The sequence below is a fragment of the Lates calcarifer genome, linkage group LG7_2, assembly GCF_001640805.2.
Source record: "Lates calcarifer isolate ASB-BC8 linkage group LG7_2, TLL_Latcal_v3, whole genome shotgun sequence".
In the NCBI taxonomy this organism is placed as follows: domain Eukaryota; kingdom Metazoa; phylum Chordata; class Actinopteri; family Centropomidae; genus Lates; species Lates calcarifer.
Window position 1 is genome coordinate 6,738,992 of NC_066854.1, and position 18,436 is coordinate 6,757,427.

Sequence of the window (18,436 nt, forward strand, 5' to 3'; positions counted from 1 at the left end):
TTATTTTTCTGGTGAAATATTAGACTATATTATCTTCTTTGACCTTGTTATTTAAATTAAATGAAACAACTGATTTTTTTAATTTAGAGGTGGGATCTCTTATAGACATCTTAAATGTGACATAGGGACTTTTTAATTGTAATAAATGTAAATAGTTTATACTAAAATTGTGATAGTCCTTTTTAAAAAAAAATTTTCCTAGCGATTACAATGTCAGTGGATGCCACATGTTTTAGAGCAGTACTCTCTTTAATGAACAATCACAGGTACAGTTGAGACTGTACAATAATCCGTTAGTTACACTGTTATTCTACTGGAAAAATGTAAATAGAATTTGAAACAGAGGACTTTCATTCTACTAGAGTGTAGTGGCCTGTATCACGTTGTAATATCTACAGCACAGAAGTCAATTCATCATAATGGTTTCCATTAACACTATCTGCGGCCGAGTGCACTTTCAAAGCAAACCATTTTTGAGAAAAGTGGGATGCATTCAAAAACATGCTTTCTGATCCTTTGGAGTAAATATCAAGCCTTACAGAAAACAAGATAGCATTCCCACTTGACTTAAATTGTATGTTAAAGAAGGGTACTTTACTGAAGTTAATACTAACTGATACATGAAATTAAACATTAACAAGCAGAAAAACAAGCCAGTTTTGTGTACAAATAAACCTAGAAGCATCTCAACAGCTAGCATCATGTCACAGTAACATCCAGGACAGAAACACAGCAGCTTTGTACACAAATTAAACACAGGGATACATGCAGAAACCAAAACAAATCAAAACATGCATAACAGTTAGCTGAACATAGTTCAGAGTATTGGATGTGTCATAAGCACAATGCCATGAAGAGGCATTACTTTGGGCCCACGCTCGGGTGCCACGCTGACACACAGTGCCAGGAGGCCAGAGAGAAGGCGCTTCTTCAATACACACAAAGGTTCTCTCTCATCAACAGCACGTGCTATTGTACAGTTATTCATTATTTGTACAATGTGACACGTTGGACAGGAAAGAAACCAGTGGGCTATATGTAGCTGGCTTGTGATGAACTGTATGATGAGCTCACTTAAAAACATAAATTAAACTTAAATTCCTTGGCGGCCATTTTGAACTTGCTTTACACTGTTGGTGTGCTCTACCTGGTCAAGTATAACCATGCATAATCACAAGAATTCAGACTGATATACAGTAGATTTAACATCTTAATCTGGCCATATATCTAGGTCTATCTAGCCATCGACAGGCTATTGCTACATTCAGAATATTTAATGTCCTACTAACACAAGGGCAAAATACGTCCATCACCAAGATGCTATATGCAGTAAGGAGTAAATAATACAAGGAAATGTTATTATTAGCTTAGTAAGTGCTCAAATAGCCTCAGTCATTGTAATTTAACCTGTGTGTGTTGGATTTGAAGTTTCTCTCTTTACATTTTTTCAATCTATCATCCTGTAGGTAAAGCACTGTGGCCACAGAAACTTCAAATATCAAATATCCTAATTTTTTTAAACATCTTTGACTTTGTCTGGAAAGCAGCCAGCAGGTTAGTTAGCTGAACTTCCTGCTACATTTAAGCAGTTGTTGTTGTTATTCACAACATTTGTGTGCTGACTCAATAGTTTACGTTTCTATTTAAAGACCTCAGGCAAGAATAGCTATATGTATTTGTAAATACTGTATTAATTTGCAAAAAATCCAGGTTGAGCTTTGCTAGTGGTACAGACATTCAAAATGGCCGCCATGGGAAATGGGATTGACCCAAATATAAAATTTAACTTATTACACATGGTTGGGGTCTGTCCACTCAATTTATAATTTATACAAAATAATAGACTGGTTAATAATAATAAATCATTTTTCTATTATTTCAAGCATAAAGTTTAATAATGTTACAATAGCCACTTCCTGACTTAATAAAGAGGCGAAAAGAAGCTTTAAAATGAACTGACCCCAACCTCAACCACTGAGAAAAAACAGACAAATTCACTTTTGTTCTCGAATGGGTAGTTATATCTGTCAACCAGTAAACCAAAACATATTTCTCCCATGTGATTTCATTGGAGCTCCTGTAAAAAATAAGCCAGCTTCAAACCCAAAAGCGCAGATAAAGAAGTTGGAATACCTAAACATAGTAGGCAGACAACTCCTTTAGTTTCATAACATATTTGAAGTAATTGTCTCAAAGCTATTTCCACAAGATTAAAAGTTGGAACATCTCAGTTGGAACAGAACTGTTGTCAATGCACTTCATCATATAGCAATACATCAAGAGTGTTTGATAAATACGGATCAACAAGTCCATGTACTGTATATAACATCAGCGACTTAGTTAATGATACAATTTGTATCAAACAAGGTTTTTCTCCGTCTAGCATGGATTCAGCTGGGATCTGCTACAGACAGCAGTAGACGCTGTTAGCCAAAAGCACAGCAGGGCAATCTGTTAAATATATTTACAATACATACATGTTTCGTTTACTGATGTCGAGAGGTTCTCTGTCTGTAGCAGAAACCAGAGTTGACCCAAAATAAAGGGCCAGAGAGAAAGAGAGAGAGATAGAGTTAGAGAAAGATAGAGAGAGAGATGTCCCTTACTAAAACTAAGGTACACACGACAGGGTCACCCATCTCTACAGCTACAACTCTGACCAAAATACTGACGTCCTCTCAAATAAGACGACTATCTTTCAGACACCTATTTTTAACAACATGGAAAAAAAAAAACCCACACAACGGCCGCACAACACACACAAAGAGATCAATATAATACACAGACCCTGGTCAAATAGTAGTTTGAAACAGTCACGTGAGAGAACCAGATGTGGATTTGCCACCTCATAGGAAAATATCTGAAATTTAAGTTTGAATACTTATGTGACTGACACTTTGAAGCAGAAAATCACATCCATCTGGTTCTACACACGTGCAAGAAAAAAATATTTTCAAACACTGTTTGACTCAGGCCTGAGAGTAAGTACAGTGTGTAGTGCACATAATGTGTGTGCATATTCCCTAAAAATCAGAATCTGGTCATAAAGGTGGTGGAAATGAGGTGATGATTTGACTGTAAAATAAAAAAGTGCCTTTATATTTTAATGCATAACAAGTCCTGCATGTGAAAGACACACATAATAAACTACTGAATAAATAAAAACAAAAATAGAGCAGGTGTAGAACAATCAAGTCGCACTTTGTGTCATAGTCCTAGATTTCGACTCCCTCTCTCCACGCTTCTTAAAGTTGAGTTGATTTAGTAGTCGCTGTGCAGTGACTAGAGCTGGATTTGGATTATCTTCAGCATTTTATATCCTTGAAAATTCTGCATTATGTCTCATTAATGCCTTAAGAAAAGAAAATGCTCTCCTTGGAGACGATCCAGACGCATTCCAGTATTCCTCCATGCAAACCCAACATGCTTTCAAGTGTTGCAAAAGCAAATTTCTGTTTGTCCGCTGATGCTAATCACATAGTTTGTGTTCTCCTGTTTCTACTCAGAATGCAGACCTGGTATTGTTTTCTAACGGGACTGTATTGTCCTTCATTATTCAGTAGCCTGTTTGGGCCTTCTCTGCCAAGATGGCAGCTGCCAGCTGCTGGGGGTCTGTGATGTGGGGACTCCTGGCCATCACCCGACTCACCAGCTCCGAGGGAAAGATGTTACACAGATTGACGTACACTTTCTCCCGTACGTCCCCGTAGCGACTGTGCACAGGAGAATCTGAGTGCTGCTGCATGTAGGAGGGAGGTGCGTGGGAGGGAACGGTCAGGTGAGCGCTGTGAGGCGGGTAAGGCGGGAGAGGAGTGCTGGATGGGTGAGGTGGGTGAGGAGAGTGGGCCGGAGGTGGCGGGTGGTTTAGGTAATGTGTCGGGGACGGGTGGAGAGCAGGATGAGAGGAGTGGCGCTGGGCGTAGCCGTCCTGTGCCCAGGGAGGGGTGTGCCAGGATGACTGGCGTGTGTCTGGCAGACTCTGATAGGCAGACGGCTCATACCTGGATGGCGGCAATGGCGGCTGTCTGTAGTACGAGTCCCAGCTGGGCAGAGCTTTTGGTCGGTGGTGATGGTGCGACGTAGAGAGGTGTTCATACAGATGCGAGTCCGACACACTCTCTGCGCGTGTGGGGGCCAGGCAGCGGCCAAGAGGAGAGCCTGGGGGGTGAGGGTTGGACTGGGGCAGAGAGTGGTAGTCGCCTGGGCAGCTGGAGCGAGCAGCCAGCGGCTGGTGCTGGAGATGAGGGGGTAAGGGGTAGAGAGGGCGCTTCGGGGGAGCCTCTGGTGGAGGCTGATCATGAGCACAGCTCTGCCCGCGTGCCACAGTCAGGTGGTAACTGTGAACGCTGGAATTAGATGAGTGGCTGTGTTGGATATTTGTGTACTCAGCAGGATGAAGGCTACAAAGTTCATGGTTTGAGGCGGCGTGATGGGGATACAGCCGGCTGTGGGGATTAGTGAAATGGACACTGTCCTCCAGTAAGGTGTCTGGGGGGCATCCAGGACACGGCCTCTCACCGTACGAGTCGCAGCTGCTACCACAACTCGCACTGCTTTCGCTGCCGCACTCGGAGCCCGCTGAGCCCATCGAGCCTAACCGCAGGTCTGTGTCATTGGGGAAGCGACAGTCTGGGCTCCGTCTGGACGACAGGCTCAGGCCAGAGTAGGCACGCGTTACTGAGTAGTAGCTCAGGTCTGGAGACTCACAGTGAGGGTAAAGGTCATGGCTGGGGGCTGACATGAGATTGTGAGGAGTGGCTGCTCTGGACTGTTGGTCCTGGGGGAGGCTAAGGTTGGGTGGAGGGCCTCCTGGGGCTGGGGACATGGTGACACTCCCACTGCAACTACTACTGCTGCTAGAACTGCTACTGCTGCTGCTACCACCAATCAAACTGCTCTTCTGGCTTTCCGCCCTCGACTTTGACAGCAGCTTCTCCTCAGCATCGCTGTAAGACAGCGCTCGGATGCTGGGGTCTGACTGCCTTTTCGGGGCGCCTTTTTTTGCCTTCAATGCTGCCAGCTGGCACGCTGTGGCTCTTCACCAGCCCAGTGTCTCCCTGGTTCTTTGTGGTGACACAGGTCTTGGCACTGGCTCGCAGCTCATCAGCCACAGCACGCTGAGGCTGAGCACCTCTTTCCGGGTGGTAGTACTTACACTTGTGGCCGTAAGTGCACTTCTTTCCTGGAACGAAGAGACAGAAGGTCTCAGTTTCATTACACCAAGCTCCCAGCAAACATTATGCAGCATAAGTCAATATGTGACCTGTTGTTCAAACATTTTGAAGACACAAGGTCACAACTACAAACACACATGATGTTATCAGAGGGACTGTAATTTCCTTTAAATTATTTCCTTGGTCTTAAAAGGTAAGAAATTAAACCCATTTCCCTGAAGAGTTTTCAGGTGCACTTTACTGTACACTTTGTATATGGAAAGGAAATAATAATTAGAGCATAACTTTAATTAAGAACTAACTGTACAATAAAAATAGGCGTTATAACTATGTTTACATATTAATGTATTAATCTATAAATAAATAGACTAAATTACAAAGTAATTCATTGCTTGATATTTTAAGGGACAATTAGAGGAATTATAAAAACAACAGAACAGTCAATAAATACATCAATACATTATTCATTTACATATCTGTAAGTTATCATTTTTATTGCTGTATTTGTGTGTATGTGTATTTAGGTGAATTTTGTTCTCACCGTATGGGCAAGGCTGTTTCTTCTGCTCAGGCATGACAGGTCTTTTCCTCAGAAAGTTGTCTAAGCTGGGGCCATGACGACCAAGAGGGTCATCTGGGGGCATGAATCTGGGAGGGACAAGATATTTACATCACAATGAGTTAAAGGAAAACCAAGCTCTTTATATGCTGCACATTGTTATGGTTGTATCTCTCATTTCTGGGGTAAACTGACTGAGGGAGCTGTAAAGAGGAGGTTGACAGAGTAAAATAAGCTGTGATTCCTTATCTAAAACCAAGTGAAAAATGTCAGTTGTCGTGGCATTTGTTAAACCAAATGTCAGATCTTTTAGAAATCTTAGTCACAGATAACCTTTCATATTTTATTCACAGTTACAACTGAATTTAAAAAACTGAGCCATAGTTGTCACAGTTCTTTTGTCACCAAGGTCTATCATACTGACGAAGCCCGTCCCTCACTGATCCACCCCTACGTACTTGTCATTAACAAAGGAGTACATGAGCAGCCGCTCGTCAATGAACTTTTTCCACTCAGGCTTCTCATTAGCCAGGTCTCTGTAGTTGTCATTGGAGACTATGATGCCGTCTGACTCATAGGCCAGCTTGACAATGAAGCGGTCGTCATAGCAGACCACACGCCGACCTTGGACGCGGCGCGAGGGAGTGAAGACCAGGATCTTTTCCTTCTCTAGCCGACGCAAGATCTCCTGGTCTGTGGAGGAGGGAGTTATGGTGTTAGAAGTTAGAATAATAATAATAATAATCAACAGCTTGTATGATTTTGTCTCAAACTCTTGCACTGACCTGTTATAGGGGCATCAGGGCGGGACTGTTCTTTCCTCCATGCAGGCACAAACACTGTGATGTCATGATGGCCGCGCTCTAGGAACCAGTCTACAGCCAGCTGGATGCCCTGGCACGAAAACACTTCCTTGTTGCCATGACTACAGGATGTGGCAAAAAGGCAGAGGGTAATCGCAAATTAATATTTTACAGTACAGTAATCTTAAGCAACTAACACATGTACTATGATGTAAAAGTCTGTATGTCTTCTCACCTCATGGCGACATTACTGCCGTCGACCACGATCGGCCGCAGGTTGTCCTGGTCACCCAGAGAGTCTGAAGGACAGGGCGAGTCTGACCTCTGGCCATCCAGCAAATCTGAGCAACCACAAGACGAAGAGGAGGATGACGACGATGAGGTAGAGGCTAATGATCCAGCCGGCTGCTCGCTGTCTGACTTGGTGCCCAGTTTGACCAGCTCTCCCAGTATGTCGTTGATGAGGGTGTCGGGGCCCAGCTTGGACAACACCAGTCGCACTGTCTCCTCAGAGTAGCCCAGCTTCAGGGCAAACTCCAGCTTAGCCTGGTACTCCTTCCCACCAGCCTCTGACGCCGGCTCTGATTTGGAGGGATAGGACAGAGGTTCGGGTGGATGCTTGCATGGGGAGCTGGGTGGGGACCGGGTGGGAGTGTCATGTTCAAGCTCTGATGAGGGTTCAGACGGAGGCTCAGGAGGCCCCTCAGTGCCTAAGTCCACACATTGGGTCCGACAAAGCGGCTGGTGGGTGTTCTTGCTGTGAGTCGACCCTCCCTCTCCTCCATCTGTGTCGGCACCAGCGGCGAGGGCGGGGCCAGGAAGTCGACGCCGGCTCGCACTCGGCGTTGGGTCCGGCATTGTCCTCCACCGCAGCCGGCGGAGGGGAATCGGCGGTGCTGCTGTTACCGGAGCTCTCCCCCTGCTCCTCCATAGCAGGGGGCCCGTCAGCACCGCCAGCCTGCCGGTCAGCCCCTGCTACGTGGAGGTACTCCAAATCCAGCCCCAGGTCGAGGATGTGGCCTGCTCCTGCCTCCACATGGTCCTTCTGACCCATGGGTCTGTCACAGACATCCAGCACACCGGGCTGACTGCTGCCCTCTCACAAAGCTCGACTCATTGGTACCTAAAGAAAGAGACAGAATGGAGGATGGAGTGAGTGAGTCTCCTCGTGATGGGCACTAAAACCACTTTAGATCAGCGGGTGGTCAACATAGGGATGGATGACTAAACAGTAATGCTCATTCATTTTATAGAAATTATAACAAATGACAGAAATTAATAACAAACAGCCAATCATGTCACAGGGAGAGAGGCATGCATTATGCAGGTTAGGTTTTAGAGTAGTTTGGTTAGATTTTACATTCTATTTGTTTTTCTACTTAAGATTTGTGAAATGCTTCACTGTTTGTCAAGTTTTTAAAATGTTCTGACCGTAAAGTAAGACTTGTAGTTCTTGTAACAGTTTAAAACCACAAATGTCTGTTAGAAAAGCAGCCAGTCCCCTGAATTACCAGAGAAATCATTTGCAAAGTCAGAATTTGCATTCAGCTCAAGTTGTTATATGATAATTTAAAGTCAACACTGACTGTCATTTTAGGGAAATTTCGCTTTTCTTGTTCCATAAAAATTTTTGCCTAAGTCATCCTAACGCTGCGAGGCTCTGAGCTGATCTTGTTTACGCTGGCTCTGACGGGGCTGTTTGAGGCAGTTGGGGACTCCACTGAGGCAGAGACTGGCCGACACAAAGAGCCGCTGGGGCCTCTCACCCTAATTAATGGACTCCCGCGTTTTTTTTAGTCTGGCCCCAGTGTGTTTTTAGAGGGCCACGCCACAGTACATTAATCTAAGTGTGGGGGGACGGAGGGTGAACTGTTTGGGACACCAAGCCGTTAGCGATGGGGCCGACGGTCCCTTCCCCCCTCACGTTCCACCTGGTAATTAAGGTCCATATGCTTCTTCCCACTGGGGTGGCAGAGTCACTCATTAAAACACTGAGGGACTCTGAGGCAGCCAATCATCATATTGCATTTGAGCGCTGAAGACATGGGATCTCGTAGGCTCATCTGATTTGGTGTCAAAGGTTTAGCTGTGCGCAAATTACAGGGAGCACTTTGGAAAGTTAATCTGAGATTGTGAAACTGATATCTGAATCTCTGGTGTTTTCTGACCGGCCTGTATTTAGTTACAGTAACTATGGTATTAAAAAACCACCTCTAGCTATACAAGGTTGTGTTTTACTGTGCTGGATTCCTTTTGTGAGTCATCAAACAAACAGGACTTTCCTGGTAATGCTTCACCGTGCCCCGCAGGAGGGAACAATATCAGCAAACTCTGCAAATGCAAATGTGCAGTTAGACATTGCCTGGGGAACATAAACCTGGTTGGATCTCAGAAAACAACTGAAGCCCACATTATCAGGACAAAACAGATGATGGAAGGGGAAGTGACTTAAAGCTGGTGGGGGGGTGGAGCAAGTGCGCATTTTATGAAAAAGGGGCTGCCTAGCAACGTGGCTGAGCTACTGTTGCTAAGATACAGCTGTTGAAAAGCATTCTCCCTTCCAAATGCCAAGACAGAGGCTGCAGCGTTCAGTCAGCGAGCCACCTTACACACACACACAAATGTTGAACCCCCAAAGGTCTGGTGGGGGGAGGGGGGCTTAAGTGTGCCTTACTGGCAAGCCATCTCCCCACCTAAGACAACAATAGATCCACAGGAGTGATTAGGACTGGGAAACTTGGGCATCAGCCACAGTGGGCGTTGATGGCACACATGAAATCGGGCACATACGTAACGTCTGCCTCACACAGTGACTCATTCTGCTGTGGAGAGAGTGGGGCAACTGGGAGCATTTCATGCACACTCTGCTGTTGATGGTCTGGACTGGCACATTCAAAAGTTTCTTTGAGACTTAGCATCAGTGAGTGTAAAGCTTAGCCATATAGACATGACATTAGACCAATGACTCTGTCAAACAGAAGGAGATCATCACTCATATCCAACTATAATGAAAGTCAGGCATCAGAGTAGCCGTTTAAGTAGAACTTAAAAGTTTTATGAACATGTCCACACTTTGTGAAAGAAGTAAATACATTAAATCTCTGGAAGTAACTGCAAACACAGTTTAACTGGAATCTGATATCAGCAGTAAGCCTGGGAATCAATCATTATTAAGTAAATGATTATGTGTTTGATCTTCATTAAGTGCAATTTTATTGGTAATGCTGTAAAATTCAGTTACACTCATTATATCAGGCTGCATCTCTATATCAAACCTCACTACTTTTGGTACCAATCAAAATTAGCATTGAAAACCTGTAAAAACTTAAACATCTTATGTCTGATAAAATTAATAATCCTGTTTATTCTCTGATCAGATAGCTCCTGATTTAATCCAAATCCAAATCTTACTGTATTGAGAATATCCTTCAATGTACGTATTGAAAAAAAGAGCACTTGAAATACTTAAAATTTTTAATTTAAATACTGAAACTTGGATCGTAGTGGCACTAGTATCAAAAACTACAAATGATATACAGCCTGAATCAGTGCAGCAGTACCAAAGCTGCCATATTGAAATGTTTTGTTAGACAAAACCAAAGATATTAACAACTGAACTAACTAAGAATGAGCAAATATCCACCTAAACATAAAACATATGGCAGATTATTATAACCAGTCATTGTTGGATCTTTTCTTTCTTGCTTTTGAGCAACTGTATCACAATCACTTTAAGCTCAAGTTATTTTGTTACAATCGTTACAAATCTGATCATAATCCTGTTAAAGCCTGTTCAGTGTGAGTCTTTTCATAGTTTAAAAAAAAGTCTTCTAGTGTGGTCCAGGCTCCACAGAAGAGTAATGCATTCAGTGCTTTGTAGAATCCTCAAATCAGGCCTGGTCGTAACGGACCAACGGCAGAGCGACCTCATTGCACCATCTCCAGACCTCCACGCTGAGTGGGTGCATCTTTCAAACATCAGCCGTCCAGCTCCCACACACAGCAGCACAGCCAGCTTTGATAGAGGCAGTAATGAATATGTAACACAGTCCTTACAGCGCTTTGTATGTGGGAGCTTTGTGTAAGTGTGTGTAGTGGGGGAGAGGGGGTGGAAAGGGGACGGAGGAGGGTGGGGGGCACAGGGAGGACTAGAGGGGGTTGTCTGGCGGTACATCACTGCATGCCCGACACTGTGCAAAACTTATTGTAAAAAAAAAAGGGGGGGGGTGTCCCAGAATAATCAGTCAGGGAATACTGTGTGTGTGTGTGTGTGTGTGTGTGTGTGTTTTGGTGCATCTAGATGGCGCGCTGGGCTTTCCCTGCCAGCAGCAGGGCAACAGATGTCTGCTGAGCGGTACTCGCAACTGGTGTGTCCCCCTCTGCTACACACACACACACACATACACACTGCACCCCTGTCTCCGCACAGCCGCTACAGCGACAAGAAAGGCGCAGCAGGACAGCCAGGCACTGACACACACACACACACACACACACACGCTTTCCAAGGCCAGCATCCTAAGCCAAAGCACTTCTTGCCTCCTCTAGCCTCATGTGACCCAGATAAAAAGAAGCCTGCTTTTAGTTACACCCCCCCCCCCACCCCACCCCCCAAAGAAAAAAAAACAAAAACAAAAAAACAGACAACCCAGGCCCACCCTCTCCTCCCCCCACATCAAGCTTCATATCGAACACAGATCAACACTGTTTGAAATTCAAACAACTGCAGTGCCAGTGTAACAGCTGCAGACTTCAGCAAAGTTTAGGCAGGTGCAGTACAGTCAGGGCTCTTGGGATCTGGGGGGCTGCACGCTAAGCTCTGCATGTCTTGTAGTGGTTAAACTGACAGTTTTAAGTTACTCAGCCAAAACTCAGCCAGCGAGCTGCGACTCTAGTCTGCAATATTTCATATACAAAACCATGAGAAAGAAATGGACTGCGTCTTTTCCTCTTTATCTTAAACTTACCAAGCCTCAGGCATGTTTTAAATTCAAGGGAATCCAGTAATTTAGATCAGTGATTTATGATGCTGCAGACCTGCACAGGCCCAACCAGTTGACTGGTTGTGAAGCAGCAATCTGTCATGCAGGTAACACTGCAGTAATTTAGGCTGTTTGCATCATCTCAGTGGTAATTTTTCAATTTGAAAAGCAAGCTAGAAAGTTCAATTTCAGTATAAATGTCAGCAGACAGGTGGGGGCTTAATTGCACTTACCAGGCTTTAAAAGATCAACAAACAATGAGGAGAGGGAAGTACATTCGCTCATGTCCGCATATTTAAATCCTTGAAAACCAGACAGGAAAATCTTGTAGGTGAAATAGAAAAAAAATAAGTTTCCAAAGTTCCCACAGCAGCTACATCCAAGCCCAGTGTTTGTCTTAGCTGCAGGTAAAACACAGAGCATCCAACTCCAGCCAAACGCCTCTGTCCTCTGTGTCTGTGTCCTCCAGAGCTGTAGTTCTTCCTACAGAAGCAGGCAAGTTGGACAATGCGTGGCAGAACAGATGGACCAACAATGTCTGCCATTCCCTCGTCTAGAGTGGCTGCTTTTAGACCAATCAGAGCGCAGCGGGCTCACAATGAGGTGCAGAGACCAGAGGGAGGGGGAGAGGAGGGGCTATGGGCGAATGCCTGCAACACCCAGTTTCCCCAAGGCACGCGTACTCAACGTGCACCAACACACACACAAACACACACACTCCTCTCCTCAGTCTGAAAGGGCTTCCCCTGTGTGGCCGATGAATCAACGAGGGGTGGGCGGCCGAACAATAGAGCCGCACAATGGGAGGCTGGGGAGGGCAGCTGCAGTGTGAGGGCTGGTGCTATTACGGCCCGGGGCAGCAATGGAGAACACCTGGCTACAGAGCACCACAGTCACTCTCCTCTCTTTGTCTCAGTGCTGGGGGTGGTGGTGGCAGTAGAGGAGGGGGTTCAAGCAGAAAGAAAGGGCCGAGGCTGGCTGAAAGACTGGTGTGGCCTTTAAGAGAGTGCAAGAGGAAAGAGGAGAGTGTGGCTGGGCTGAAAGGGGAAAAAGGGCGAGTGTGGGGGGTGAGGGACATCAAAAAGTTTTATGTCCTGAAGAGTGTGAGGAGGGGACCTGTTCCTCATTGTTGCGGCACACTTAGGGCAGATGACTCGGAAGCACAAATCTTCGCCTTTCTGTCTTTTATGTCATTATGCAGCCTGTGCCCTTATTTTAAGAATTTGAATAATTTTAACAAAATAAAATGACCATATCTTCATTGATATGAATCCAAAGTAATGCAGTGATGTATTTGTGCTTTTGCTTTTGCTCACATGTTAAGAGTTGATTTTAAAGCGGTGACAAATGTTTTCTCACTAAAAAATTTTCAGTAATTATCACAATAAATGTCTGTGTTTATGGTCAGAACATGACAAACACTTGCCAAAAAGTAGAAGTTTTTACAAACCTGAGGTAGAAAATCTAACATAGCAAATCTAAAACCTAACTTGTGCAAGAGGAATCTCATAGTTCTATGCACATTATACAATAAATGTGCATTAATGTTCTCGTTGTCCCTAAGCTAATCAGTGAGCGGAACATGAGGTCGTCTGACAGTACATGATGATGTCTGATTAGGAGCATCAGCTCGAGTAATGTGGGTGTTCTATGGCACCAAGCTTAGCCAGAAAACAAACCTCTCATTGTCACTGCTGATCTTTTTTTCCCACCCACAGCTGCAGTCACAAGGTTTCACTAGTGACAGGGAAAGAAAGACACCATGCTCAGAGTAGCTGGACACATTCTGCATAATCAGGTGAGATGTAATTAGAAAGGAGGATAGGAGTGAGGGGCTTCATGCTGCAAGAAGCCAGTTGAGGTGGTTTAAGCATTTTTCTGATGATGATGATGATGCACAGTGAGAAAAAGCTTTTATAAAAACACAAGAAAATTTATTTTTGTAAGTAATATTAGCTCACATGATGGTGTGCAGGTAGTGGTGATCATTTAACAGAAATTAATTAACAAGTCAATAATCATTTCTTGTTTTGGGGCGGCACGGCGGTGCAGCAAGATGGAGGTTGGAACCCTGGTTCACCCAGGTATTTTGTGTGTGGAGTCTGCAGTCTCCCTGAGTACTCTGGCTTTCTCCAGGTTAGGTTACTTGGTGAAGGTGGGTGTGAATAGCTGTTAGTCTCTATATGTCAGCTCTGCCATAAACAGCTCTGCAAATCAAATTAGGACCGCGACTAATGGTTATTGATTACTGCTAATTATTTTCTCAATTAATCATTGAATCATTTTGTTCATAAAAAGCCCCACAGCCAAAATGAATGAATGAAAACCTGCAGATTAACTGATCATTACAGCTCCAATTTAAATATTTAAAAATGACACTGACAATGACACCTTAGGTTCTGAGAAAGTTTACAGGCCATTTTTATTCAGTAAACAGTTCATCAAAGATTTAAAAAATGTGAATAAATCAGAAGGGGTACAGTCCCACCACCAAGTTATAAATAACAGCAGAGGATAAAAAGATAAGGCTTAATATCCAGCAGAATTGATCTCGGCACAAACAGGTTAGTGTGTAATAAAGAGCAACAGAGGTGTGCTTTAGCGTGTGTTCTCAGTTGCCAAGTAAAATAAGAGTTCTTCCAGCTTAGTGGCTCAATAGGGAAACAACTGCCTGATTAAATAAGAATGTGTTCTGTGTCTGCTTGCCGAGTCAGATAACGACGACGAGGTGGAGAAGATACAGCAGCTGACCGTATCCAAACACACGGACAGAGGAGCGCTCTGTAGACCATCTGTCGCAGCAAACAGGTGTGTGTCATGCTTCCCGGCAACTGCAGCAGCAACAGGATGATGGTTTTTCTGTTTGGAGACTGGTAACGCTGAATGCACGTACAACAAAGCTAAGCTAAAGAGCACATAGAGAGACATACAGTAGAGGGTGTATTTGTTTACAGTCACTTAAAAAAGCAAGAATATGCAAATCCTCAAAACTGAGGCTCGAAAAAGTACTTAACAATTCCACAGTTATCAAAATAATCTGTCTGTAACAGATTGATCTGGGAGGTTAAAACAAACACTAAAAACGATTTGCGTGCACCATCCGCCCCAGGTCTCTCACAGCAACAGAGAGAGACCCTCTGCCCTCTTGACCTGACTTGTGACCTCGGCACTGACAACACACACGAAACAGCCAGAGCAGATTAAGTTAGGATAATCGTGGTAACACTCACCAACTCGAAGTGTGTGTGCGCTGCACGCGCCTGTCATTCAAATCAATATTTATGCCATGGAAAAACTAAACAGATGAAGCCTTTGTGGAGAGCCAAAGAGCCGAGACACCACCACCACAATGAAATGAAGGGTGAGATTTTTATCTCTGCTAGTGAACCTTATGAATGAGTTTGTGGATTTATAAAAGAGGTTATTTGACTTATATTAGGCTTTGAAAGGTGCAGTTTAAAGGGTTTTTGTAAAGGAGAAGCAGCCGGATCTGTAAGTTTGGGGGTCAGGAAAAAAGGACAGAGGTTAAAGCAGAGGATGAAATAAAACCCTCATGGGATGGGGACAGCTGCTGTGGCTCGTGCTCACAACCCCCCCACCCCTCCTCTCTGCCCATCAAAAGCTGTAAACCAAACGCCTGGGCTGCTACTGCTCTGATCCTCGGGGAGCCACTACCAACCAGTGTGCAGCAAAGACACAGCTGTCAGAGAGAGGACAGACAAAGGAACAGTAGACAGGTGGAAAAAAGACATTTAGAGTCTCCACTGTCTCCCTGTCCCTTCATGGATCCACCAGAGAACCGACAACTAGTGGGAGCTTGTGTTTTGCTCAGGCCTCCTTCACTCCAAAGCAAACTGCGTCTCCTCTCGCTTAAAAACATTTCCCAACAGTATTTCGTCTCAGTAAGATAACAAACAAGCCAAGAGCATCGAGCATTGAAGGAGCCACAATCTACACAAAACTATATTATAGATGTTGGGGGGAGCGCGCAGGGGCGTGCACGGTCACTGCAAACCAACACCGTCACGACCTCCCTGCAGCTTTCCCCTACACCAACCTGCAGCTCCTCCGGCGAACAAGTCCGCTCGGTTAACGCGGTACGCAGGTATTCACCTGGCCAGCGCCGCCGCCGGAGCCGCACGTTCAGTTTTGTGACCAGACCCAGAAAAGAAAAAAACAAAAAAGACGAGCGAATGTTCCCATCACATACTGGCGACGCAAAACATCCGGCTGGATTGCAGCGTGACCCAGCCAAGCTGCGTCAAGTTAGAGAGAGTGACGAGACAACTTCCGTTTTGACGGCGTTTCAAAATAAGAGGCAGAAAGTGTATGTCGTCATTGGTCACGACGTGGCTCGTCATTGGTCACAAGCTTCTGGGAGGAGCTGTTCAGAGAGGAGAGACGGATATGAACCATGTTTGTAGCATTACCTCTGTTTGCCAGTACTGCTAGGTCCGGATGCTTAAACTTTTTGTGGAACACAGGTGAGATTGAACGCTGAGCACACCTGCGGCGGCGAGGCAATTAGCATTAGTAGCAAGCGTTAACATTAACGTTAGCATCAACATAGAGCGTTAGCATTAGCCTTATCGTTTGAGGATGTTTTTGGCGATGTTCCCTTTTTGGCACGTTTTTGTTTGTTTGGGTTGAAGTGTAATTGTGTTTCTGTGGCTAATGCGTCCCTGCCACGTTGTTGCCAACTGTTTATGGTGTATAGTTTATGGTGGATTATCGTCGTCACGTTTCTTCTAGTTGCGGGTCTAGCAGTTTTCAGTGTGGCATTGTGATCATTTTGCAGTTTTGTTTTGTTTTTTTGCCTCTTTGGCGTTTGTGTGTCTTTATAGCTTTGTGGTAGTAATCTATCCATAGCCATTCATTGATCCCCTCACCATTTGTTTGTGGTGACTGTGACTGGAATTATTATATAAACGATTTTAAAAATGGCTTTTTTCTCTGAGATCAATGAAGTCATATTGTAGTAACATGATGAATTTATTCACCTCGAAAGTCAAAGTGTGATTGTTGGTTGAAGTGTTTAGTTTTCAGTGTTGTATTTTTCTATACTGTTCAGGTTTTGGAGATGAACTATTCTTTATTAATGAGGTTATTTGTTTTTCATGCCTTGTACTTGTGTTTTCCAGGTTCAGATGCTGCAGCCTGGACACAAACACCAGCTCCCACCTTAAAAAGCAAACAGAGGCCTGGACTACGAAGGGAGTTTAACCCACTCTGATTTAACTCGGGTTATCAAGGAACGTCGGGGTTGACAGACGTCGGCTGCCAAGATATCAGTAAGTTGAGTAATCAGTAAGTTCACAGTAATGTACATGATTCCACACGATTTCTTAAATAGTTATTATGATTGGTTCTCAAAGATGTAATACTTTGTCTTGTCATATGTGACAGCTCATTTTCTGAGACACTCCTCTAATGTTTTGAAAATGTTCTGGTTCAGCTGTAATGTTGAATACTTTTCTGTGTTTTCTTGGTTAAACTGTTGATGAAGAGGTCACAGTGTATTGATCATTGTGCTTTGTATGTTTCTGTCTTTATGTCCTCCAGGTGTCTCCACTTCACGTCCACAATCAGAGAATCTTTGGACAATGAAGGAATTGTTTAGACCAGGACAGAGGCCTCCAGGTAATTCACAAACATCTTCATCACCTGTCCAACACAGAGCACTGGTGTTAAGTTATATATCATCTTGGTTATGTGTCTCTCATTTTGTCTGCAACTCTTGACCAAATGTAGTTAAAATTTATCTTACGACGGAGAAACAAACATTTCAATCCACTGCTGTTGTGTGAATACGAGCAGCTGGTGGAGTCACTTCTCCAGTCAGAGCAGCTTCTTCTGTTTTTGTGTAGAAAACAAATGTAACTGATGAATCCAGAACAAGAAGAATTTAGTGTGTTTTACTTCTGTCTCTATCTGTACAGTTTATGTTGATGTGTTAAAAGTTACATGTTTATATGAATGTTTGTTGTGTTTTTCTCCACAGAATTCAAACTTCAACCATTAAATCACAGAGAGAAGAGACAGACATGAAGATGTTTCCAGAAGGTCAGTGTTTATTCTTTGTAGTCTGACCCTGTCATTTAGAACAGAATAGAAACTTCAAAATTTATTAGTGTAAGAGAATATAATCTGGTGTCATATAGTGTAGTTTAGTTTAGTGTTCTTCTTGTCTCTTATTAATTAACGTTTCTCTGTTTCATAACACCCTACATACAGGTCTCTGAAACGCCACCAGTGCTGTCGCATATCCCATAACGCCAGGGAGTCAAGAGCGCTAGGACAGGCGTTCACACTTTGTCTGCTTCAGGTAAGATTACAACTCGCAGTCCCTTTTCCTTTTCCTTTTCCTTTTCTTTTAGTGTTTGCATTTGTTTGTATAGCCTCAAAATTTACTGCCAAAGGTGATCTTTAAGTGTCCAAGCTCATCAGTAGTAGTCTTAGTATCATGTTGTCAGTCTGTCCATCTAAATACTGTTGTTTTCTTTCATCCAGAATCACTTCTGTCTCCGACCGACCCTCCTCCCACTGAAATCAACACGACTCAACTCTACTGTGACATTGAGTATTTTTAACTGTTTTCCATGCTTTACTAGTTTATGACAGTATTTAAGTGTTTATGATTGTTTGTTATGCTTTACTGTATTATGACATTTTTGACTGTTGTTCACTGTTTTGTATGTCTTTTTATTGTGTGACAATAAATTGTGTGTGTATTGTGTTTCCTGTTAGGAAGAGATAGCAGAGGAATGAGAGTAAAGGGATGGGACATGCTTTGGCCCAGCCCTTTACTCAGATAGGACAGTGTAGATGATGATGATTTTTTTCTGGGTTTTTTTGCATTGACATTTTTTTTATTTTTCCATTCAAATTTTTGAGATTTTCATTTTTTCAATGTAACAC

At 43.8% G+C, this 18,436-nt stretch overlaps 1 protein-coding gene and 1 long non-coding RNA gene across 4 annotated transcripts; one reads left to right on the forward strand and one right to left on the reverse strand.

Moving 5' to 3' along the window:
- Nucleotides 1-230: 230 nt before the first annotated feature.
- LOC108892899 (probable ribonuclease ZC3H12C) lies at nt 231-15,821 on the reverse strand. Its single transcript, XM_018690674.2, is given in 8 exon segments — nt 231-5,005; nt 5,007-5,182; nt 5,716-5,822; nt 6,192-6,426; nt 6,519-6,658; nt 6,772-7,340; nt 7,342-7,659; nt 15,576-15,821. Coding segments are annotated over 7 exon segments (2,925 nt in total). The 5' UTR covers nt 7,591-7,659; nt 15,576-15,821; the 3' UTR covers nt 231-3,556.
- Nucleotides 13,200-18,434, forward strand: LOC108892901 (uncharacterized). Of its 3 annotated transcripts, XR_007809089.1 has the most exons (7): nt 13,200-13,316; nt 14,233-14,326; nt 16,660-16,809; nt 17,081-17,158; nt 17,520-17,581; nt 17,753-17,843; nt 18,029-18,434. It is a non-coding gene; the product is annotated as an uncharacterized LOC108892901 (long non-coding RNA). The 3 variants fall into 3 exon arrangements; XR_001962556.2 differs by lacking the exon at nt 13,200-13,316 and having other exon boundaries at nt 13,493-14,326; nt 18,029-18,431; XR_007809088.1 differs by lacking the exons at nt 13,200-13,316; nt 14,233-14,326 and adding an exon at nt 15,922-16,002 and having other exon boundaries at nt 18,029-18,431.
- Nucleotides 18,435-18,436: the final 2 nt, after the last annotated feature.